The sequence below is a fragment of the Mastigoproctus giganteus genome, chromosome 2, assembly GCF_048544385.1.
Source record: "Mastigoproctus giganteus isolate SK-2022 chromosome 2, ASM4854438v1, whole genome shotgun sequence".
Taxonomy (NCBI): Eukaryota; Metazoa; Arthropoda; class Arachnida; order Uropygi; family Thelyphonidae; genus Mastigoproctus; species Mastigoproctus giganteus.
Window position 1 is genome coordinate 255,383,269 of NC_143576.1, and position 25,723 is coordinate 255,408,991.

A 25,723-nucleotide genomic window follows, 5' to 3' on the forward strand; every position below is an offset into this window, starting at 1 on the left:
ATGTTGACTGGCTGCAGCATGTGTTTGGACTATTTGGAGGAGAGTGGTGGAATTACAGATGCCAATTCAGAAGAACAGTGCCCATGGAAATATCTATAGAAAACATATGCATCAGGAACTGAGGGTCTATGAGATGAGAGAGTGGAGTGACTGTAAGAGACAGGTCACTGATTAACCTGACTGCCCTTTTGAATAGAGTCAAGACCTTAGATGTGGAAATAATGTTCCATGGTAAGATATAGTTGAGATTTGTACAGAATGAGTAGTTTAGAAGAAAAGTAATGCAGAGAGCAAAAAGAAAGCCTAGTTTTTTTTTTTTTTTTTTTTTTTTAATGCAGAGAATGCAATATTTGTAATGTGCTTATATCAAGAGAGAGAGATTAGAAGTCAGGGCAATTCCAATAGGGATATGTGACCTTGTCAAGAAATCTAAGTGCCATCAAAGATGAGAATAACAGCAGTAAACTCCTTTTATCTGGGAGAAATAAGATGGGACTGAGTTTTAGAAAGATTAAAGTTAACTAAGTTTTCTTCACCCCATTGGTGAATTACCTGGAGATTGGCATTTAAGGAATTGGTGGAAGATATTCAAGAAGTAGAAGTTGTTTGGGCAGGGAAAGGTTTCTCACCCTTCAAAGGTGGGATGTAGTTTGCTGTCATCAGCAGAACTATGAACAAAACGAGCTTCTACCATTACCCAGTCAGCGGAAGAAGATTGTTAATCTACAAGAGGGAAAGACTAGGAAAAAAATTGAACCTTGGGGGACACTAGCAATTAGTTGAGAAGTTAGACAGAAAGCTATCTACCATTACCTGTAGTGAGTGGTCAGAGAGAGAGAGAGAGAGAGAGAGAGAGAGAGAGAGAGAGAGAGAGAGAGAGCTGGCTGCCTAATTGCAACAAAAACAGATGGGGTTTGTCTAGATGACCTTAATGCCAAACAAGATAAAATCCTTGATATGCCAAGGATTTTATCATGTTTGAATTTCATCAAACTGTTCCATTGAATTTGTACAAAGATGGGTAACACAAGCCACTATATCACTAGTGGATTGACACTGACTGAATTCATATTTGCAATCAAAGTTTGGATGGATGGTTTCAAAATAATGTAAGAGTTGGCAGTTAATGGATTTCTCCATTGTTTTGGAGGGAATAGAGATAAGTGCAATGTGATGAACTGGCTGGATGTGAACCAATTTCAATGCAAAAGTTAAAAAAAAAAAAAAAAAAAAAAACCCACCAGTGAACCAAAGGATCAGAGCTGACATATGCATAATCTGAGTTTATCTTTACTTGTTAAAACTAATACCCCAGCATGTTCAGAATTCAATATTCATGTTCAGAATGTTTAGTTACTTGTATTAACATGTTAATACAAGATTCATGTATATCACGAAAATTATCGCCTACAGAAATTCAAGTCCACTTTCAACAAATATAGGTCCTTAATACCTTTCATTTTTGGGGTTATTATCAAAAAAAAAAAAAAAAATGTCAGTTTTACAGAAAAGTGAAAATCCAAGTATTATGATGTTTTGTTTTGATGATGGTTCTGAAGCTCCTGAGGTCTTCTGCAGCAACTTCCAGTACAAGGACAAATTATGTGTATTATAGTTATTATAACAGGATGGCAAGTTTAATAAGGCAAATTTGGCAGATATTTGATGCACCTGGACACTTCAAGGAATAACTTAAATCTCTAAATCCATCTGTTATTTGAACTTTGAAAATTTATTAAAATCTCAAATTTATATTGATGTGTTCTTTTAATATAAAGAGAAGAAATTTAGTTGTACAGTTATACTCTTTTGTATGGTGAAGTTAGTAAAACTGATTGATCTCCTGTTTTTTTTTTTTTTTTCTCTTAAGATTAATCATTAATATATTTTTTAGCTTCTTGTGATCAATACTACTAAGTATTAATTACAAGGAATTTGCTTTGAGGTTGTCTTATTAATTTATCTAGCTGAATGTAAGATATATATGTTGCTGTTTTGTAACTGAAATAAATAAAAAATAAATATATTTAACTACAACAAAAAGAGCGAAGATTATTGTTTTGTGTCTGTGCCTGTGAAACTTTACAGTGCATGACCATTTGGATGCTGTATAGTAATTTTAAAGTTGTTTAATGCATGTGAGCTTATTGGCATTTATAACAGTCTGCTCCTTTTCAAACATTGGGTGTTCTTTAAAGATCACCCATAAAGGTATTTGGGATTTCCTTCACCTACCTGCTAGCTGTTGATGTTTTTAATGGTGAATGTGTCTGATGGATTCTGATTGAAGATAAATCTACAAGATCCCAGGACCTTTCAAGCAAATCTGAATATGCTATTGAGCACTGGAGGTAGTTATTTTTTACAGACTGTATTTGGCTTGTCTGGTGACTTGGCAACTTTGATGTTTATGAACCGAATTTTTTAATAAAGTTTTACTAGTCATATAATGTCATAAAAACTGAAAGGGTACTAGTCTTCAGGCTAGGACAAGTCATCTGTTTGTGGGGAAAATATGTCAGTAGTCATTGAAGATTGATGATTCTTTGGGTTTTGTTGTTGTTAGAAGGAAATGTATTCCAGAATATAGGAATATAATATTTTAGTTTTAAAGTTAAGCTATTTGAAATGTTTTGCTACATCACGTGTACCTGTGTATTAATTTGCTTTATTAAACAATTTTGTTGAAAAACTTAAGTAAATTCGAGGCAAAATTGTCATGTTATGAGACACATTGTGAATTTATCTTGTCACTGGTTGTTCCCAATGCCTACTTACCCACCATTGAATTTCCAAAAAAGTACACTTACCCACTGATGAGGCCCTGAATAAGTAATGGCATGCATTTTAAATAAATAGCAATATACTTCTCTCTCTCTTGGAATTGTACAATACCATGACAATTCAGGTGAAATGCCTCCATAATATGAGATTGATGCATTAAGAAGCAGATCAATTTGCTTGTTGATCTGCTTCTTATCTGCTTCTTATCATGTATAAAATGATGTTGCTATTCCCTGCCACAATTTTTTAAATTTCTGCCTGCTTTTCTTTTACTAGTCATATATACAGTATATTTTCCCTATGGCAATTGTACTCTGTATATGCTTAGCCTGTCAGACTTACATACCTAGATATAGTAAGAATGGCATATGCATATTAAAAATTTCTGATATTTAAACTCATCCGCATATATATCAAGAAACATATTACATAAATAATTAATGGAAATTAGTGCAAAATGCTCACAAACAAAAAATATTACATATTTAAGGGTTTTATGGGAATTAATATAAAATTTAGAAATATTCTTATTATATCCTGAACATGTCCTTTTATAAATAATTATTTCTTTTTCAGAGAATTAGATCTAGATGTATTTGTGGTCTTGCAGTATGGTCTTAAACTAGAATCTTCTCCGGATGATACAACAGAGGTAAATAAGAGATTGAATTAAAATATTTATGGTATCTATAGTTTCAGTATAGATTTTATTTCCTAAGTTAGCAGTAAGCTTTTTAAAGGTTAGACAAAACAGAAACCATAATAGAATTGGGCATAAGAGAAGTTACTGTTGGAGACTGGTGTAAAGGCAGAACAAAAATTGAAAGATGCCTCAATTTCTCAAAAAACCATAAAAAAAAAAAAAAAAGAAGAAAAAAAAAAGAGCCAAATATTGGGGGCAGGGAGAAAAAAGAAGCAGACAGAAAAAACAAAGATGAAAGTGAGTGAGATGACACAAAGAAGACCGGATACTTCATACTGAATGACTAACTGCCTTTGAAGTAGCACTATTTATATAGAACAGCAGGAAGAAGCAACAACAGCTGGTGTTCTGCTTCTGAAAAGATAGCATGATTTTGCAGCAGAGAAGTGAGCAGTTTCAAGAAAACAAGTAGATTTATACAGTACACTATTATTATTTATATAATCCAACGCATTGTAAATTGTCTGTTGTTATTATTTTTTATTTTATTTTTTTTAGATATGCTAGAGCTTTGTATGTTATAGCAGTGGTAATTTTTATCTGGTCATTCAAGTCAAAGTGATAAAGTAGCAGTTATGGAACATAGTAAAGATATCATGGAGTTTCAAAAGGGCATGATTGTGGGAGCTTTGGCATTGGGTGCTTCCATATCGGAGATGGCATTCTTGTTGGTTACACATGGCCCACTGTGGTTAAGTTGTACAAAGAATGGTGTTGAACAGGTCAAACCATCTCCTACTGACAGAACAGTAAAAGATTATGCAAGCTGGATGTTTGTAGCGAGTGAAAGGTGCAGTGCATTGTATGGGCTCAACAGCAGATCACTGTGTAACGGTTGACATTTCAGTACAATATGAGGAATGTAAGAACAATATTCCAAATGGTCCATCAGGGTGATTCCAAATTATTATCTTGTATCATATGATTAATTTAGATGCCTTGGAAAGTTTTTCCAATATTTATGACCTGATAAACTGTATTCTTGTATATAGACAGAGTAAAATTTTTGCTTTGGTGGCATTGATTAGTATATTCAACAAAATATCACCTATACCCAAATTTGTAATATTAAATAAATAAATGATCTTTATTGTAAGGTGCATACAGGTACCATGACTTTACATACTCTTCACAGTACCAAGTCAGGGTTAACATTTTCCAAGAAGCAAAATTATAGTGGGGTTTTATGTCAAGCAATGTTATTGATCAATTTGAGTGTTACTTAAGGAGGTTATATGCTTTCAGGATTCCAAACGGGCTTGCTTACAGCCAAATGAACTGCATTTCTTGCTGGAAGATTTATCATACAAACTTGAATATGCTCTGGTTGCTTCATCTTCAAAGAGAATTCCCCTTTTTAAGGTAATATTTTTGAATCTGTTATGCTGAAGTTTAATTATAGGGAGCTTTTATTAAAAATATTTATATAGGATTTTGTTTGAATCATTCAGATATAATCTGTTATGTTTGATAGGTTTATAATCTTTATTCTAGTTATGTGATGATTTCTAAAATTATATTGGAGGATTTTATCATGAAATATAATAAGAATCAAAATAAAAGAACAACCAAGAAACGGGATAAGAAGAAGAATCAGAAACCACTCTTTCCACTAGGAAATCAGAGGGGAGGATATCAGTCACCACATAGTGTATCTTTTTGCAGGTCCTCATGCAACAGACAAATGCTGAGGGCTGATGACTCTCCTATGTGTAAATCCTGTGACACAGTTTTGTCTCTGAGACACATTTTAATCAAGTGCCCAGATTTTAATGATGCACATTTTACCACTTTTTATCATCTGACTGAGCCTTATACAATCTGTCAGATTTTATCTGACATTACCTGTTTTTTCTTTATTACATCTTATTAATTTATATGCACATATATAAAATAAAGCATACATTTTTACAATATTTACCCCTTTAAACCTCCTTTAAAGAACCAGGTAACCTCCTTTAAAGTTACCAGAACCTGTTTTTATCTTATCTTGGCACATAATAGCCATTGCTGCTAATGCACCAATAAAATCGTATAACAACAACAGCGGACAAATGCCAAAACATCACATACAATAGTACATGTACTTTCTCTTCTGAAGTGAGCACAATATTGAATCCACATTTGCTGAAGGAGACTATGCCTTCAAAAAGCTTTGAGTTAACTACCTCATCTAATAAGTATGACTGTTAATGAGTTGTTTTTGAAATCTTGGGATATAAGATAATACAGAATTTTAAGGGTAAGTCAAAGTTTTTCATTATTTTATTATTTATTTATTTATTTTATGAAAACACAAAAAGTATTAGAACTTATAGTAATTAGTACCATTTGTGGGTTGAAGGTTGAGAAGATGATACAGATACTTGTTGACATTAGACTTGAATTTCTGTTGATTGTAATTTTCTGGAAATACATGTGAAGGGAGCTTGTTCCAGAAAACAGAATTTGAATGTATAAATGAGGAAGAAGAAAAAGCAGACTTAAAAACTAAGAGAGGGACAAAATACTTTGAAGGACGGGCACTTATGTGTTTGTACTGTCTGAATATTATTTATAGTAAATGATTACACAGAAATACTACTTTTCCTTATGTATTGTCATAAACAGTTTGTGCTTTTTATGTATGTAACTCTCAGAAGCACTTACTTAACTTTGCATTTTATCTCTATGAAAAAGAATCAGTTTCTTTCTTTACTGAGCAACACTGAAGTTATCAAAGTGGTAGGTTTGTTTGTCTTCCAATATTATATTAAAAAAAAAAAAAAACACGCTTGCCAAGTATGCACGGTAGATGGTTTTATGTGAAACATCTTTGGGGGCACCTACAATGATATATGATAACTAAAGTAACAGACATTTCATTGTAGCCATTTGTTGAATAGTATGACATCACAGTCATACTTCCTGCAGTTACTACTGCAGGAAATCAGGCAATAATACACAAGTTGCAGCTGATAAATTTAACATAGCAGAGAAATATTTCAATGCTTTGTTACCAAGTCATGGGTATTTGGCTTGGTAAATAACTTACTCAATAACATCAGTGGGGTGCAGAATGAGATACCCGTCTCTGTGTCACACATCAGCTGAGACTTGTTTGTAAAGTAGAGTATGTGGTGTGAAACAACTTTCTGCTCAGGCAAGGTAGTTAAGGCCTAAGCAATCAGTATATTATGTCTGTAAATTGTTTCTATTCTAAACTGGTTTGCATGTATCTACATGCTTTACCTTAGATTGGTAATAAAACATTTTTATAGAATTTCGAGAATCTCTAATGGAAATCAAACTTCAGGTGTTTTTAAAAACACCATTTAAATTTGAGAATATTCTGCTGAGAAAAACCTTAATGCTATTTTAAAAAAAAACCAAAACGCTTATTATATATACTGTTGAGCATATCATTCAAAACTGACTCAGTTAGTGACTGTTCTGACACTTGATAAGCCATTGAAAATTTAAATTGAGAGATGTGGAGTTTTAAGTCCCTAAGTGGGAGAAAGCTTTAGCAACTTCATCCTATTATATGCACCACTGTATCCTTAGTATATTTTTCAGCTTGTAGCCAACAACAATCTTAACACATTTTTGTGAGGTTATTTATTTTTAAAGTTATATATGAATACCTACAGAAGAAAAACCTTCAGAAAACCAAAGTGAATTTCTGAAGTGGAAGATACTCAGCTACTAAAGAGTTGTCAATGGAGATAAACATATAATCAAGTTTTTAATTCATTTTCTTTTCAGCAAACATATAACTCCTCTTGTCATTAGAAACTGAATAAGTCTTTGGATGTTTGTACAGTTTAGAAACAGCTCTTTTAACTTTCTTCTATAATGGGGGGGGAGAGAGAGAGAGAGAGAGAGAGAGAGAGAGAGAGAGAGAGAGAGAGAGAGAGAGAGAGAGAGAGAGAGAGAGAGAGAGAGAGAGAGATGTATATAACAACTTCAGCGATTACACATTTCTCCAATCTCATAGACAAACTGCAGTAGAAGTATTAAATATAGCAGAGAAATATTTAAATTTTAAATAAATGCTGAAAAAAGTGGGGGAAAAAATTAATAATGACAGCAATTGTATATTAGCATCTGTTAAAGCCTGTTGCTTTTCTCATCTGCCTGTTGCTGCTAGATTATGTTTTATGAGAAACCTTGTTAGGTGTTAAATTTCAAAGTTTATGTTCTGGCAGCTATTATTATGCTGAATTACAGCTTCATGTGGACTAAAAAGGTTAGGTCATCTTACACGCCAGGTAGGTGACCAACTCAAACTTAACCTACTTGTTTAGCATAAACTCAAAATTCTGATTTTGCAATAGGTAAATTGTTTCTTTAGTTGTTTGTCAGAAGACATTGAATGAATTTCATTGAAAAATTGCTGAGGTTCAAAGAGACTAATGTTTGGCTTTTAAATTTAATTCAATATTAGACAACTATAACAGCCAGTTGACAAAATTCAAATTATTAGAATTAGCATTAGTAGAGGCATATGATGCAAGAAAGGAAGCTTATACAGAATCAGCCAAAAAAAAAAAAAAAAAACACTTCTCATTTGCTCCAAACGTTTGTCTAGGTCTGCCTTGAATTTATTTAAACTATCTACTTCCACAACAACAGATGGAAGTTTGTGTCAGCAATCAACCAACCCTGGCTAAATGCAAATTTCTGCACATCTATTCTGCAACTGTTTTGCTCAATTTGAATTTATGTCCCCTCAGGTGCATAATCTGAGCAAGAGGAAGAATCCCATCAGCATTGAGCTTGCTTAAACCATTCAACGTTTTCTTATACACCTCAATAAGATCACTTTGCAGGTGCCTGGTCTCCAGATCTGCAATTTGCAGAAATTAAGCCTTTCTTAGTAAGACTACCCCCTTCATTTCCCTCACCAATCTAGTTGCCCTTCTCTGTACTTGTTCCAGCAGCTCTACATCCTTCTTGAAATGAGGCCTCCAGACTTGTATGCAGTACTCAAGGTGCGGCCTGACCATTGCCTTATACAAGGGGATAATTGCCTCCTTACCCTGCTAGCAAAATTCCTGTATATTATTACCAAGACCCCATGAGCTGTTCTGGCAGTCTGTGCACTGCTCAGAAAACTTCACATCTGACTGCACAAGTACCCGAGGTCTTTTTCATTCTCCACTACCCTAAGTCCAGTGCTGCACAGTTGGTACATTACTCTGGGATTACTGCTACCCATATGCAGTACTTTGAATTTGTCAATGTTATACTTCAGTCGCCACCTCTCAGCCCATCTGCTCAACTTTTCTAATTCATGTTACAGTTGTGTACTGTCATTACTGTTATTAAAACCCTGCCAACCTTCGTATTGTCTGCAAACTTGCTGATATCCTTTCATCAGTATCATTGATAAATATACAAAACAACAATGGGCCTACACAGAACCTTCAGGGAATCCACTAATAACATTAGTCCACGAAAAGCAGTATCCATTCATTACCACTCTCTGTCTTCTCCCACTCAACCATCCCTTTATCCATTGCGCAACTTGCCCTTAATGCCATACTGCTCCAATTTGTATAATAGTCGTCCATGTGCAACAGTATCAAATGCTTTTCTTAAATCCAAGAATATGATATCAAAATTATTTTTTGCATCTAGTTCCTCTGTAACCACATCATAACATCCAATCAAATTGGTCAGACAAAACTTCCCCTTAACAAACCCATGCTGTGTCCGAGCTGTAACTGAAGTCTTGTCTAGATGATCCTGCAATGTTTCTTTAACCAGTGTCTCCATTAATTTCCCTGGAACAGAAGTTAAACTAACAGGTCTGTAATTACTTGTGTCCCCCTTTGATCCTCCTTTGTGAGTTAGGCATATATTTGGACATCTCCAGTCCATTGGGACCTCCCCCGAGTCCAAGGATGCTTTCATAATTATGGCTTAGGGTTTTCTTACTTCCTTTAGCATTACTGGATAGATCCCATCCACCCCAGGTGCCTTTCTTATGTTTAATTTCAACAATTTTTTCTCCACTTTGCTCTCAGTTATTACAAAATCATTTACCTCTCTGTTAGATTTTAATAAGCTTCTGTCATCCACTTCCCTACAGAATTCCTGATGTGTGAATGTAAATGCAAAATACCCATTCAGTTTGTCAGCTGTCTGAGCAGGAACATCAGCAGTCGAACCATCGATATCAAGTTGACCAACCTGATTCATCCACCTTCCTTCTAGAGTTTATATAAGTAAAGAAATCTTTGCTGTTTTTCTTTTCATCCTTTATCAAGGATTTCTCATAATCAGCCTTCGCTTGTTTAACCTCCTTTGTGACTTGATTACAGACTAGGTTATATCTATCATAGATTTCTATGTTGTCTGATAATTTATATGAATCTCATGCATTTTTCTTCTCTGTCACAAGTCTCATTAGTTCATCTGACATCCATTTAGGCCTAACCCTTGAACAGTATTTCTTAGTTGGTATGAAAAGTTTAGTATCTTCCAAGATTAATGACTTGAATGCTTCCCATTTAGAATTTGCTGTTGGTTTATGAAAGCAAAAACCCTTCCCTTTACCTCTTATTGTGATCACTGCCACTGATTGGTTCCATTATCAGCAAATTCTTAATGCATAAATAATCAAGAGTATTGCTCCCGCTGGTTGCCTCTCAAACATACGCGCTTCTTGAAAACAATCATCTAATAAATCCATGAAAGTTTTGCTAGTGTGTGAGTGACCAACCCACAAATTCCAATCAATATCTGGGAAGTTAAAATCCAACTTTATAAGACAATTATTTGTACCTTGTGGCCCATTACCTACTTTCCTCTAACTGAAAGTAAATTGTGATTAAATTAATATTCAGTATTTGTAAACTATTTTTAGGGTCGCTCTGACAAGCAAGTTTGTTTCTCAAATCTTCATCTTTACAACACATCTGAAGTGGCTGCATTTATCATCCGCCTTCTCCCCACTATATCTCAACTTCTGGAGGACACCAGTGGTTATTTTCAGGTAAGTTATTAGTGAAGTACTACTGTAATAATGAACTTGAGGGAATTAAAATCTTAAAAATATTGAAATTCAGATGTAGTTGTTAGTTTTCATTTATTAAATAATATTCACTGATTGAAATCATTCACCCATTGGAAAATTTACTTTATCTATATTTCAAAGTTAATGCGCTATTAGACCATTTAAAATTTTCAATATTATGCATGTTAAATGAAACATCATTTTGTACCATTTTTTTATTATTTTTTATAACAAATGGAAAATAAAAATAATCCACTTGACTAGCACATAATATCAAAAAAAGTAGTACTGTATGATGTTACTTTATGATAATAATGCAAGTCTGTATTCTAAATTATAGACTTTACTTTCTTTCAGTGCTGTAATTGGTCCAATGCAGGACCAGGGTGTCTACCAGGGGCAAAAGTTGATAACGTTGTAGAGCTAGAGCAGATATCATCTTTTAAGGGCACAAAAGGTGATATTGTTGTACACATTGGCATTAATGACCTTAAGAGTAAGAGATCTGCAGATTTACTTAACAAGTACAGGTCAATGCTGAAAAAAAGTTCCGAGTTAGGGTTAAATTTGAAAGTGTCTGCAATTCTGCCCAGATGCGATAGGAGGGAATATATGATAAGAGCCTTGTCAATCAATTCAGCCCTGGAGAGATTGTGCAAGGCTCATGGGGTAGAATTTTTTTCAGCGTGGTCTGTGCTTGCTAACAGGAGAGACTGCTTCTACAGGGATGGGATACACTTAAATCGAAAGGGTGCAAGAATATTTGCTGATGCTATCGAGACAGTGTTAGGTGGGTCGGAAAACTGCTAGTTTGGGGGAATTCACAGTCTAAAAGATTAACGGTAGCTGCAGGCAGAAGCGAAACTGATTCTTGCACTGCTTTTGTTTTAATGAGTAACAGCAGCCTAGAGAGCAAGTTGCTGGGAATTTCATGCTGCTAGGAGTCATCATAGAACAAGTAAATACTTTGGCTGTGTTAGGATAACTAAGAGTAAGAACAAATGCATGTCTACTTGCATGTACACTAATGCTAGAAGTACAGTCAATAAAATTGACGAATTTTAAGTGCTGATCAAGACATCAAAGGTGGATATTGTTGGGATATCAGATATTTGGGGAGTACAATGTGTACAGAAAGGATAGACAGGGTAGGAAGGAAGGAAGGAGGGGTTATGCTGTTAGTTAAGAAACATAAAATCTAAGGAAGTGCATCCAGTTGACACGGGTGGGCAGTGCAATGTTGAGTCTGTTTGTTGTGACATAAACACTGGGAAAGGGAAATTAGAGTAGGAGTATGTTATAGGCTTAATGATGCTGATGAGCACAATGAACAGTTGTGCAGAGAAATAGAATGGGCCAGTAAATCAGAATGTCTTGTAATGGGGGATTTTAACTTTCCTAATATTGACTGGAACTTGTGGAGTGGTCACTTGCACGCTAGTAAGACTTTTGTGCCTTTATTGGAGGATTGTTTTCTACAGCAGTTCGAGGGGCAACCAGAGGGAGTAATACCCTTGATCTGATTATCAGCAGTGATGAAGCATGCATTAAGGAATTGCAGATAAAGGAACCACTAGGTGACAGTGATCACAGTGTACTGATGTGGGATTTACTTAAAGATGCAACTACCATCAAGGGTAAAGGGAAGGTTTTTTTTTTTTTTTTTTCATAATGGTGACTACAGAGGTCTCTCACAGTTTTTAATTTCTATAGAGTGGGATCAACTGATGATGTTACCAACAGTGAATTCTAAATGGAAAGCTTTCATGGACTTAATCTTGAAGGCTATGAGGCTTTTCATACCAACTAAGAAATACTGTTTAAGGTTCAGGAGTGCTTCCGTAGCCAGGTGGGAAGGAGCAGCAGTGCGTAGCACGCGCTTCTTGATTAGACCGGGGTTCGAGCCCGTCACCACCAAATACGGAGGATGCAGGAAGGTCAGGGAATGACCACCGCATATCCCGGAGCAATATGGCCTTAGTTGCTAATGCTCCTAAAAAAACAACAAACAATTAAGGTTCAATGCTAAATGGATGTCAGATGAATTAATGAGGCTCATGACAGAGAAGAAAAATGCATGGAATGCATATAAATTATCAGGCGACACAGAAGCCTATGACAGATATAAGCTAGTCTGTAATCAAGTCACAAAGGAGGTTAAGCAGGCGAAGGCAGATTACAAGAAATCTTTGGCAAAGGATGCAAAGGAAAACAGCAAAGAGTTCTTTACTTATATAAACTCGAGAAGGAAGGGGATGAATCAGATTGGTCCACTTAACATAGATGGTTTGACTATTGATGATTCTGCTCAAGCAACTGATAAACTGAATGAGTATTTTGCATCTACATTCACACGAAGAGTTATTCAAGGAGGGGAATGCCAGAAGTCTGTACAAATTGGAATGGTACGGCATTAAGGGCAAGTTACTGCAATGGATAAAGGGATGGTGTTGTTGTTGTTATTTGGTTTTTAGGAGCATTAGCAACTAAGGCCATATTGCTCCGGGGATATGCGGTGGCCATTTCCTGACCTTTCCGCATCCTCCGTATTTGGTGGTGACGGGCTCGAACCCCGGTCTAATCAAGAAGCGTGTGCTACGCACTGCAGCTCCTTCCCACCTGGCTAAGGAGGCGCCTGGATAAAGGGATGGTTGAGTGGGAGATGGCAGAGAGTGGTAATAAATGGACACTGCTGTACGTGGACTAATGTTATTAGCAGAGTCCCCCAGGGTTCAGTGCTGGATCCATTGTTGTTTTGTGTATTTAACAGTGATATCGATGAAGGTATATTGGGCTTAATGTACAAGTTTGCAGATGATACAAAGGTTGGCAGGGTTGTTAATGACACTAAAGACAGTATGCTACTGCAACAGGATCTAGAAAAGTTAGGCAGATGTGCTGAGAAGTGGCGACTGAAGTTTAACATTGACAAATGCAAAGTAATGCATATGAATAGCAGTAACCCAAGAGAAACGTACCGTGTGGTAATTCACTCAGGGAGGTGAAGAATGAAAAAGACTTGGGGGTAATTGTGAAGTCAGATATGAAGTTCTCCGAGCAGTGCAGATGGGCTGCCAGAGCAGGTCATGGTGTTTTGTTAATGATATATAGGAATTTTGCTAGCAGAGAAAAGGAGGTAATTATCCCTTTATATAAGGCCACACGTTGAGTACTGTATACAGGTCTGGAGGCCTTAATTTAGGATGTAGAGTTGCTAGAACGAGTACAGAGAAGGGCAACAAGATTGGTGAGAGAAAGAAAGGGGTGTGCTTATGAAGAAAGGCTAAGTTCTGCAAGTTGCAGCATCTGGAGACTAGGCACCAGTGAGGTGATCTGATTGAAGTGTATAAGGCCTTGAATTGTTTGAGCAGGCTCAATGCTGATGGGACTTCCGCTTGCTCAGACTAAGAACCTGAGGGTGCATAAATTCAAATTGAGGAAAGACAGTTGTAGAATAGATGTGCGGTACAACAGTGTATACTGCATTACTAAAGATATAGATTGTTTAATATGAGTAAATTAATAAGAGGAGTTTACCTCAATATAGTACGTGGAACACTTCCGTGTGATACCCTCCAGAAATTAAAACGGAAAAAACGAAAAAATCGACAACTTACTGGTACATTAAAGTAAAATATAAATAATAAAGTAAAATATAAATAATTAAATAATCAATTTAACACAATTCAAAATCAATTCAAAACAATTAAAATTCAAATTAACGCAATTAAAAGAATCTAACGAAAATAATCAAAACGATTTTCGTTAGATTCTTTTAATTGCGTTAATTTGAATTTTAATTGTTTTGAATTGATTTTGAATTGTGTTAAATTGATTATTTAATTATTTATATTTTACTTTATTATTTATATTTTACTTTAATGTACCGGTAAGTTGTCGATTTTTTCGTTTTTTCCGTTTTAATTTCTGGAGGGTATCATACGGAAGTGTTCCACGTACTATATTGAGGTAAACTCCTCTTATTAATTTACTCATATTATTATCAACGTAGAACATATTGAGTATTTCAGCTCTGATTCATACTTATCTAATAGATTGTTTAAATAAAAGGTAGAAATGTTAGGAAAGAGAGAGAAGGGGAAACTGGCTTGAATTACACAAATGTCCTGTATGCATGTGCTAGAGGTAGATGCCGATTTAAAAAATTCTAAGGTTTTATTTTTTCTAAAAAAAAATAAGCAGTCTCCTTCATTCTGATTTGAATTTTGATGATAACTTCACTCTAATTTTGTGCATTTAAACAAAATAAAAGCAAATGAAATATATAAAAGCATTTCTTTACAAAGTTTTTGTTTTTAAAAATTTTTAAAACTCCATGAAGAAATCTACTCCATAGAACTGCCCACTAATAGAAAACTGACACCCCAGGGTCACACACACATTCACTAAACTCTCTCCTGAGTTAAGCAGCGATTTTGCTTTTAAACTAATTATCTTGCGATGAATTAATTTTTAAATGAATTGCTTATCGATGAATTAATTTTTAAATGAATTGTTTTCAGTGAATTTTCCACAGATTTTCACTACTTTTGTTACACTGTATCATGTTTGCCTTTGTACATCTTTGTTTGCCTTTATACCAACCTCTGTTACAAAGTTTGTGTGACGAGATACTTTTCTTCTTCTCAGTTTTTTTTTACCCATTTATGTACTAGTTTAGTCTGTATAATAAACATGATGTAAATTATAGCTATAAAAATAAGACTGTGAAGAAGTTAAATTAAAAAGTCTACATACTATCATTAGTAAATATTAATTCAAATTTAATTCATTAAAATTTGAGGTTTTGAAAACTTCAAGCTTACTTTTTTCTTTTCTTTTTTTTTTTTTAAGAACTTATGAAAAGATTATCACAGAACCAGTAAAGATTTTTGTTTTATCCCTAAACATTTTTAATCTGATATTTATGGATGAATATTTTATGTTTATTTAGGGAATAATTGCCGAAAATGAAGGTATTATTGATGGTGCTGGAATGTTCACTGAAGAAGCACTTATGGTTGGATCATGCATGCAGTTGCTACTGCAAATCATGAAAGCTTTGTTTTCCTGGTAATATATTTTTGATAGTAAATAAATATTATAAAACCATACCCCACATTAAACTGATTTATGGCCTTATCAGGCTAATGTTATTTAGTTATAGTTTTTTGATACATGTCCAAAAACTACAGAGTATTTTTAAAATAATTTTCTTAGAATATATACTTGTTAATTTTCAGTTACTAAAATTGAAAATAATGTAAATCATTGAAATTTTAAGATGCTTACTGATAATGTGCATGAGATGTTTACAGATAATGTAAATCATTGAAATTTTAAGATGTTTACTGATAATGTACATGAGATGTTTACAGATAATGTAAATCATTGAAATTTTAAGATGTTTACTGGTTATGTGAAGTGTAATAAAGATGTCACTCTTTAATCTTTTTTAGTGGTTAAGGTCTTTCATATATTTTTTTTGTATATATTTACCCAATCAAACTAAAATTTATTCCAGTATAAGGTTGCCTTTCTGTTCTTTAAAGAGAGTTAAAATATATTCGTATTTATCAACTTTTTCAAATTACAGTGAATTCTGGTTATATGGGACATGTCGGGACTAGTGCATTTTGGCCTGATAAGCAGCTGCCCCAATTATGCGAAGTTTCACGTAAATAGATAAAAATACAGTGGACCCCTGCTTTACAATTGGTTCACTGTACAATCAAATCAAATCATGTTACGATGGGCTCACCATAGTAAAGTACTGTTCACTATATGATGTGTAGTAAGTGCCAGTCATTGTGATCACATTTGTGAATTGAATTTTAATTCTATTAAACAGCGATTCTAATTAGCGAAAATGGGAGGAATATTATCCACAGGCTATAAAAGTAAAGATATATTAAGCACAAATTTATCCTTTATTACCTTACCAATTAAAAATTTAAATGATATGTGAAAATCGGAAGAATATACATGATAATGAATAATTAATACGTACTGTAATGTTGACATTTCTGTTAGCTGACATTTGTGGGTGGGGGTTAAAATTTAAAACAGTAAAAAGATAAGCAATCAATAACAAAGAACACGGCACACACAAATTGCAAGTCACACAATACGCACAAGTGAGAACAGAGTAACAAGTTACAAAGCTTTAAAAATTAATTTTTTTATATGATTGAAGATTTCATGGAAGTGTAAACATTTCACCATAATAAACCACAGAATTCCAGCTGTCGGTATTATTGCAAATTCAATAAGATCGAGTTTCCTATCCATTTATGATAGATTTCACTAACAGAAAAGCCCAATAAACAGGTGACTGCTAATTGTTTTATGGTTGTGACCTCCAGAAATCCGACCGAACCATGAGGTACAGTCGCAGACAACCGTACAGTAATCTCCAATGCTGCAGTCTCCTGTCCCAGTTAACGCTGGCTATTTTCTCGATTGGGTTCTGTTCTTTAAGATTTGTCCCAAATAAATGGCTGCCCCGATTAACCAGTGGCCTAAATAACCGGAATCCACTGTATTTGGAAGTTTTCCAATAATTGGGTGTATGTCCTGGTTTTCTGATAAGTTGTTTTTTCTCCAGTTTTCGTTTGATGGAAATAATCCATAAAGACAAGGGTTAGTTTAAAATCAGTGCTAATATAATTTTTAATTTAATAGCAAGCTTGCCATTAATTAAACTTCCAAGAATTACTGCTATTTTGAAGCTACTGGCTTCCTGTCAGAGGGTAGATGGCCTCAGTTAGCAACCTTGTGCTGAATGGTGAACCATTCAGCTTGAAGTATTGCACTCATCATTATTATCCATTTTTGATCACTGTAGGATGAAGGCCTCTCCAGCAACTTTTCAGTTCCTTCTGTTTTGTGCAGTAGCCATCCATTTACTTCTTATGAACTCTTGAATTTCATCTGTCCATCTCTGTTGTTGTCTTCCAGGTTTTCTTTTAGTTCCTCTTGGGCACCATTCTGTTATTTTCTTAATCCAACTGTCATCATGTCTTCGAGCTATGTGCCCTGCCCAAGTTCATTTCAGTTCTTTAGTTTTGATAAGAATGTCCTTTCCTTGAGTTTGCTATCTAATCCATGTGTTTCTCTTCTTATCAACATTCTGATTCCTAATATAATTCATTCCATTCATCACTGTGTAGTTTTAAGCTTCTTTTCCATTCTTTTCTGAAGTGTCCAAGATTCCATAAATAAGTCAAGGTGGAGAGTATACATTGGTTTATTATTTTATATTTTAGACAAATTGGGATATTGCTGTTCAGTATGTGACTATATTTCCTGAATACTGTCTAATGACTTGTCCAAGATGAGTAAATGAATCCATCTTTTTAATTTCTGCTCCTTCAGTGATTATATCCCTTTCTGTGGCATACTTGTTCATCATTACTTTTGTTTTCACCATATTCATCTTTAGTCCAAAATCCTTACTAAATCTGCATAACTGATTAAGATTTTCAGGATCATGGCTTATGATCAAAATGTCATCTGCAAATCATAAATGGTTTAAGTACTCTCCATTCACATTGACTCCTTTCTGCGACCAGTCCAATCTTATGAAAGTGTCCTCAAGGGAAGCAGTAAACAACTTTGGAGATAATGTCTCCTTGTCGAACTCCTTTCTCAATTTTAAATTTATTGAAGTATTGCAGTATACACTCTAAATGAAAAGCCTTGCTCCAGTTATGGATGTATAATGCTGTTCCTCATCAGTCTCATTGCAGAGGAACACCTCACCACATATTGCCTCAGTAAGTATGGAACTCTAAATAAAAAGCACTGCTCCAATGGAGAAGTATGTTGCTATTTATTTAAAGTGTATGTCATTACTCATACCACAATTTCCATATTTTTTGTGATTTCATCATTGGTTAATAAGTAGCAAACCTAATTTGTTCAGTGCTATTTACAGAATGAGGCTATGCCCTACTTATACAAGAATATTTTCATAAAGATAACTTGATACTTTCTTTCTTTCCTCAGAGCAATTTTTAACTAAACTTAATTACTTTTATCAGCCAACAAATTTAATGTAGTTTGTTTTAAAAGTAACTTGTCCCTGTCTGAAAATTAGATTTCCAAACTCCTATGCAAATATTCACTTATAATCATCTTTTAGTATTAGTGTTAGCCATTACAGTGCAAGGAAGCCACAGGCATTTTTTTGCTCCACTGATTAAAATTAAAATAACTAAATAAAAAAAAGTAAAATATAATAATTAAAATGAATAGTAACAATAAAAAATATATAAAAATTAAAAAGAAAATAAACAACCTATATGTGTTCCTTCTCAATTGGTAACTATCTAGCTGCCCTTTATTTTCTCCAAGCTGCCATTTTTAACTGACTACAGTGGTAACTTATTTCATTAATTAACAACTCACTGGCTAAAAGAAAACTTCCTACAGTCCAGTCTAAAGCTCTCTTTCTATTGAATTTATGACATCTAGCTCTGGAATCATTTATATCAGTGATAATTTCACCTTCATTCACTTTATCCCTCTCAGATCTCACCTCTCCTTTGAGGTGCCTCTTTGCCAGCTCTATAGCCTATATACTCAAATTTTCCTCATACATGTGCCCCTTTTGCAGATCTTATCAAGCAGGTTACACATCTTTGCATTCTTTCAAAAAGCTCAGTTTTTTTTCAGGTGCACTTTCTGTATTTGTTTTGTGTAAAACTAAATTATTAATTTAATAGCAAACCCTTTATTAAATTAAAACACATATTCCAGGTGCAGCCTTTAAAAAAAGGGTAAACTGCAGCCATTATCAACCCACTACAGGATGGAAGCCTCCTCAACAATTCGTGCTGAGGGAAATGGACCATAATCTGCCATGCTGATCCAGTGCAGGTTGGCAGATCGACCGTATTCAGCAGCCAGGGCTTGAACCCCGGTCTACTCAAAGAGCGTGTGCTACTGCACTCCTGCGCTTGACCACTCCACTACGGAACCCTTAATGCCTTACTGTGCAGCCTTACTATTGCCTTATATAATGGGGTTATGACCTTCTTACCTCTTATTTATGTGCAAATATTTGATGAATCATCTAAATGACACCATGGGTCTTCATTGCCACATGTTGTCTACATTTCTCAGAGAACTTCATGTTCACCCCCCCTAATCATAACTCCCAAATCCCTTTAAATCTTCCTATCTCTACTCTTTTTTAATTCAGTTCCAACAAGTGTTTTAATTATTTTTGAGTTGTTATTTGCCAAGTGTTGTTATTTTAAAACCTTACATTTTACTATTTGCTAATTTAATTATTTTTGGGTTGTTATTTGCCAAGTGTTATTTTAAAACCTTAATTTTGCTGTATTAAAACATATGACTACTTTTCTGACTGTCCTTGAAGGCCTATCCAAGTTACCCTGAAGGAGTGCTGCTTGACACTGATAATTAACCATTCTTCCTTTACATCATCTGCAAGGTTTTATTACTATGGACAAAATTCCTTTTTTTTTATCATTGACAGAACTCTCATGCGCTGTCTTAGCAGTCTGATTATACAGCTCAGAGAACTTTACATCAGACTGTAAAATTACTCCTGAATCAATTTTGTTATAAACTGCCTAGAGTTTGTTTCACTTACAATACATTATCCAAATGCAAGCACTTGCATTTACCAATATTTGATCTCAACAGCCTCTGTAAGCTGTTAGTGGTAGAGCACTCTAGAGTGCTCTAGCACTAACAGCTCTAGAGTGGGAGTGCTCTAGCACTCCCACTCTAGACCACTCAGCGGTTGTTGAGGAGACTTCCATCCCGCAGTGGATTGACAATGGCTGTAAATTTATTTATTTATTTATTTATGTACTTTGTAGGTACAATTTTTATCCCCTGTTTCAGGAAAGGATTTGTTTCAGTAGAAAATCAAGATAAGCTGAAAGGTGCCATAAGAATTTTAGCTACTAGACTTGGAGAGCAAACTGGAATTTCCTCACTGCATGATATGATTAGGTGAGTTGAAAAGTGTAACTGCAATTCTAATTTTAAAAAGTTTAAACATTTATCATCAATTAGTTACAAGAAAGTAGTAAAGCTTGCATTATTGTTATAATAATTCCACATGTCTACATTGATAAATTATCTACATTAGATAAAAACTTTTTTTTTTTTGCTGCTTCAAGATGATTAAAGCTCAATGTTTCCACAGAATGCTACTTTAGCTTTCCCCTTCAAAAAATCCTGGAACTGTCATTGCCTATAGTTTTTATTGTGTCCAGTTACTGTCTTGAGAATTCATTGGTCCTCTTTTCAAAGAGGCTGACTTAACCATCAAGTCTTGGGTGTCTCACATTAGAGGCAGCACTGTCTTCTACAATTCGCTAATACTGTTTTATGTAAATAGCATTATCTAAAAGGTAAATCTACTATTTGCCTAAAACTCAGCAGAGTGACCTAAGCATTTGCAGGGCAAATTCAACACAAAAATGTGTACAAATTCCAAATTATTTCAATCCCTGTATTGAAATTAATCCTTCAATCTGTATTGTTTATGGTAATCATGGCCCAGTGTTATGGGTTAAAGGTATGTGTACTTTTGTTATCAGTTTATGTTTGAAGTTTTTCTTATGTATACTGCTGGATTGTTCACTTTGATTCATTATGTATGCCAACCAGCAAGTCTTGAATCTGTGTATGAGAGACCAGCAAGTCTTGAGTTGGCATGATTATTCCCTGAACTTTAGGCAAATAGCATATTCACTCTTTTTTTGTGAAGCATCTTACATATAGTTTTTTAAATTATTATGCAAAAATTTTGTTAAGTAGCACACAGATTCTTTTGTTTGAAGGGTCTTCTGTTCTTGTTGTTATGAAAAATGGTGATATACTCTCATGTTATTTTAGAGTTTGTGTGCATGTGTGTTCTTCAGTTGGTTTGCTTGAGTGAAAAGGAGGATTAAATAATGCATTTCCCCCTACCCAAGACCAACTAGTCCATCCACAACATTAAAAAAACTAATAAAATTCCTCCCATGTTAATGGGATTTGAATTCAGGCCTTTTTCTACATGGTATGAAAGAAATACAATTGTAATCACTGTGCTAACTGCAAAGGGTCATGTTTCACCTAGTTGTGTAACCCTGATATATTAACAGTAATTAATTCATCCCCCAAGGAAGGCTTTTACAGAAAAGCTATAATACAGGGTGTTTCAAAAATGATGGTCAATAATTTAAAGGTGAAATTAAAATAAGCAAAAAAAAGTCCCAGTGAACATCGGGCCGCAAATGAACCATTTTGGAGATAATGCACATTTTCTGTTAAGATCTGCCACTGACTATGGGAGCACTCTGGGAGGGTAGTCTGTATTGCTGAGATCTTGTATACGCTGGATACGGTAGGGGTACAGTAATTGGTGATGTAAAATTCACCACACACTGCTATGACTCAATACACGCTCTTGCAGAGCAACCCTCCTTGTCGAAATTCCTGGATTTTGTTCTATTCTTTCTAACACCCTTTCCTCAACATCAGGTGCTTCTGGGCCTACCTGCTCGTAATCCATGTGCAAAGCGTCCATGTCCTCTAAGGTGTTGATGTACTCTGATGAGTTTGTGCCTGTTGAGCTGCCTTCGGTGGGGAAATGCTTCTTGGTACAAACGTGCAACCTCGAGTGTACTGCTGTTGGCTTTACCATACTTGAAGTGCATGTCAGCGTACTCTTTGTTGCTGTAATCTCTTTCCATGTTGACTATCCTTTGACAAGTACTAGTATGCCTGCTCCATCTCAGAACATTGAGAAAGGGGAAAGAGAGAGAATGAGCATAACTTAACCTAAACAAACAAGTCTGTACAGTTCACCTTTAAATTATTGACCATCACTTTTGAAATACCCTGTATAGGGTGCAATGTGATCATCATAGTAGAAAAATCTATTTATTAACTCTCAGTCAGTGCAAGTACATAATCTTATCATATGATCAATTCCTTGAACAACAGCTGATAAGTTTTGTGGTAAAACTTACCAGCTTTTGTACAATTTTTGTACATTTTTGTACAATTGTAAACCGGTCAACTCAGCCATGATCCAAAAATGGGCTATAAAAGTTCCTCCTTTTGAGGTAGGATCTGAAACCTGAACTCTTGAATGTTTTCTTTTTGGATACTCAAAAAAGAAGCCTTTTGAGATTATCAGTTTCTTATAGTAAATATATCTCCATTTTGCCGCATTGTTTAAAGAGAAAACAATTTGCAATAGTGTTAAACAGGCAACAAGGAATATGTAATCATAGCCTTCCATTTACACATATTGCATCATCATCATCACCTTTAGGCAGTAGCAGTCCCAGATAAGGGTTAAAGAGCAATAGCCTCTTTCCTTCCCCATGATAATTTTTTTTTTTTTTTTTGCTGCTATAAGATGATTAAAGCTCAATGATTCCACAGAATGCTACTTTAGCCTCCCCCACTTCAAAAAATCTTGGGACTCTCATTGCCTATAGTTTTTGTTTTAATGACCTATATAAAACCAAAAAACTATAGGCACTATAACTTTGCAGTTTAATGTAAACAATAATAAAATGTCACAGTGTGAGCTTTTAAGAGAGAGTAGAAATAATTGAATTAAGAGCAGACAGTGTTTCTTAATACAGATTTTACAGTAATATACCTTGTGCAACAAACCAATGAGTGCCAAGCCAATAATGAGTGATCAACGAGTGTGCATTTAGTCGATGATGATGGTAAAGAATAAGCATTCTTTAACATTTGTAAGTCATAAATAATTTCTCTATTATCATAATTTGCTGATTTTACAGGCTACGTTTTAATTTCTTTGGATAAATCGATCATTGTTTGAACATAAACTAATTAGCTAATTAATTTCATTGTTGATAACGTAACCCCTATTTTTAACATTATGTCTATGGAAAATAAATTCCCACTTTACGAGCACGCACTAGGAACGAATTAACTTGTAAAGTTGGGAACTGCTTGTACTAATACTAATGCTAATACATGGTGTATAAGTGTTTATATTATAAATTTTTAAGTTATGATCTCAGAATTGTGATATTCACAAAAGATAAAAATGCTGGCTGGACTGGGATATTTTATGTAAAAATTTATCTAATGATATAAAAATACAAGGGGATATAAAACATTGGATTTTTGAAAAGTTTCCATAATGTTAATTGGACCGTGTAGCCATATTGAATGCCCTTTGTGATCCAAGTTGGATTGTGTGCGTTTATAAAGAAAATGTTAGGAACATAATTTATGTAAATAAAACCTCAGAACCTAAGCAATTTTTGCTTGAGACCTTTCAGTAAGCTATATTAATCAGTCTTTTACATTATTATTTTTTGCACATTATCATTTTCAATATACTAAAGGGTAGATTTACACAGGTACATTTACAGTTGTTGAAGGTTTTTTGATAATGCATAAATGCACTTAGCCATTGTATTATCATATATGTATAGTACAGGTATTTTAAAACATGAGGTTTCATGTTTCTGAATATTATTCAGTCATGTATTTTTACTGACAGAGTACATTCCCCCCCCATACTGAAACAATTTTTGTTTCTTCAGATCATGTTGTTTTTCTGTCTTCAATTTCTTACTTTGTGTGACACATTTTATGTAACTCAGGTTGTCTGTAACAGTGATAATATGCATGCACCCAGAAAAATTGATTATATTAATAAAAGAGGCCTATGTGCTCCGGATTCATAATGCGAAAAAATTTTTATTTTGTTGCACAGAGCATTAAACTACAATACATAAATAAGCTTTCGGCTGGATGGCAGCCTTCATCGGATTAAAATACTTGAATGGCAGTTGGAAGAGAGATGCACTGCCAGGATGGTGCGTGAGGCGCGTGGTGAAAGGGCAATCCGTTTGGCAGATGTGGAACACTCAGCTATCGCCGAGCATGTCTGGACAACCCACCACGACATCGACCCACACCGCGATGTCGTGGTTGTGGACAGGTCCCACCATTACCTAAGGCGTACCTGGTTGGAATCGTTAAATATAAAATGCTCGGATACCTCTATGAACAGGAACAGTGGTTGTCAAGTTAATCCCATCACAGAGTCAGTAATTCTATCCATAGACAAACGCTGGCCACGTCACCACCATACGTCACAGCCACAAACATCAACAAACAATTAACCACGCGCCTCACGCACCATCCTGGCAGTGCATCTCTCTTCCAACTGCCATTCAAGTATTTTAATCCGATGAAGGCTGCCATCCAGCCGAAAGCTTATTTATGTATTGTAGTTTAATGCTCTGTGCAACAAAATAAAAATTTTTTCGCATGATTATATTATTTTTATAAGTTTATTTCAGAAATAGTTTTTCTGCTGTTGATCACTTTAACTTTTATACTGTGTGCTAACTTAAAGAATTCATAACTGTATTTTTTTAATAGACGTTCTGTCTTGTACCTTGGAAAGTTTGTTGATTCCATAGTAAACTTGGGTGTTGCTGTAATGCTTACAAAACTAATTGAGACATTAGTAATTCATGATGACACTGATTCTGCCATTGATTTGCTTGTAACTACAGCTGAAAATTTCTTGAAACGAACTTGGCTAAAATCACCTGGACAGAGGGAAACTGGTGCCAAAGCCAACGAAGGTATTCTCTACCTTTTAACGTAAGTAGTTTTCTTTCCCCCTTACATTGTTATATATTGTACAGTGGAATACTGTATCTATACCATTTTATTTTCATTTAGATTATAAAAATTCTAGTTTTACATAGATAATATATATTTTTTCTTCTATTTGATAAAGAAGGTATATAGCCTGTTAACTATTTGTTATGTGAATGAAAGTGAATATTTTTTATAAGTTAGTAACAGGCCTCGTTATAATAGATCCATTCCACCCGACTGCTAGTGATTATTGTATTAGTATTGAATATAACTTAATTAAATGTTGATGTGGTGAAAATAAAGTTATTAGTATTACATATTGATAATAGTTTCTTTACAATTCTTTTTTCTATTATTGTATAATAACTATATCCAAAATTATTTTGTATATAAAACTATATACAGAAGTTGAACAAAAATGAACAAAAGTTAAGGTGTTCATGAAAAAAAGTGAATAGTTGGTAAAAATAACTGATATGTCAGTGAAATTTGGCATGGAAATACATTATGTTATGATGTAATAGTACCATTTGCAAACTTAGAATAAAGCATGCCATTTCTGAAATATGGAAATTATCTTA

The 25,723-nt window shown here is 34.4% G+C and overlaps 1 protein-coding gene and 1 long non-coding RNA gene across 2 annotated transcripts in view; both read left to right on the plus strand.

The window, feature by feature from the left end:
• The first annotated feature begins 4,803 nt into the window (after positions 1-4,803).
• LOC150090397 (uncharacterized) lies at positions 4,804-15,503 on the plus strand. Its single transcript, XR_016546705.1, has 3 exons — positions 4,804-4,849; positions 10,344-10,472; positions 15,448-15,503. It is a non-coding gene; the product is annotated as an uncharacterized LOC150090397 (long non-coding RNA).
• Positions 15,490-25,723, plus strand: part of LOC150090398 (Fanconi anemia group D2 protein-like) — a 38,508-nt gene continuing 28,274 nt past the window's right edge. The window contains exons 1-3 of the mRNA XM_090390300.1: positions 15,490-15,566; positions 20,376-20,486; positions 24,915-25,142. Coding sequence (XP_090246426.1) covers positions 15,490-15,566; positions 20,376-20,486; positions 24,915-25,142 — 416 coding nt within the window. The remainder of the gene's footprint in view (positions 15,567-20,375; positions 20,487-24,914; positions 25,143-25,723) is intronic.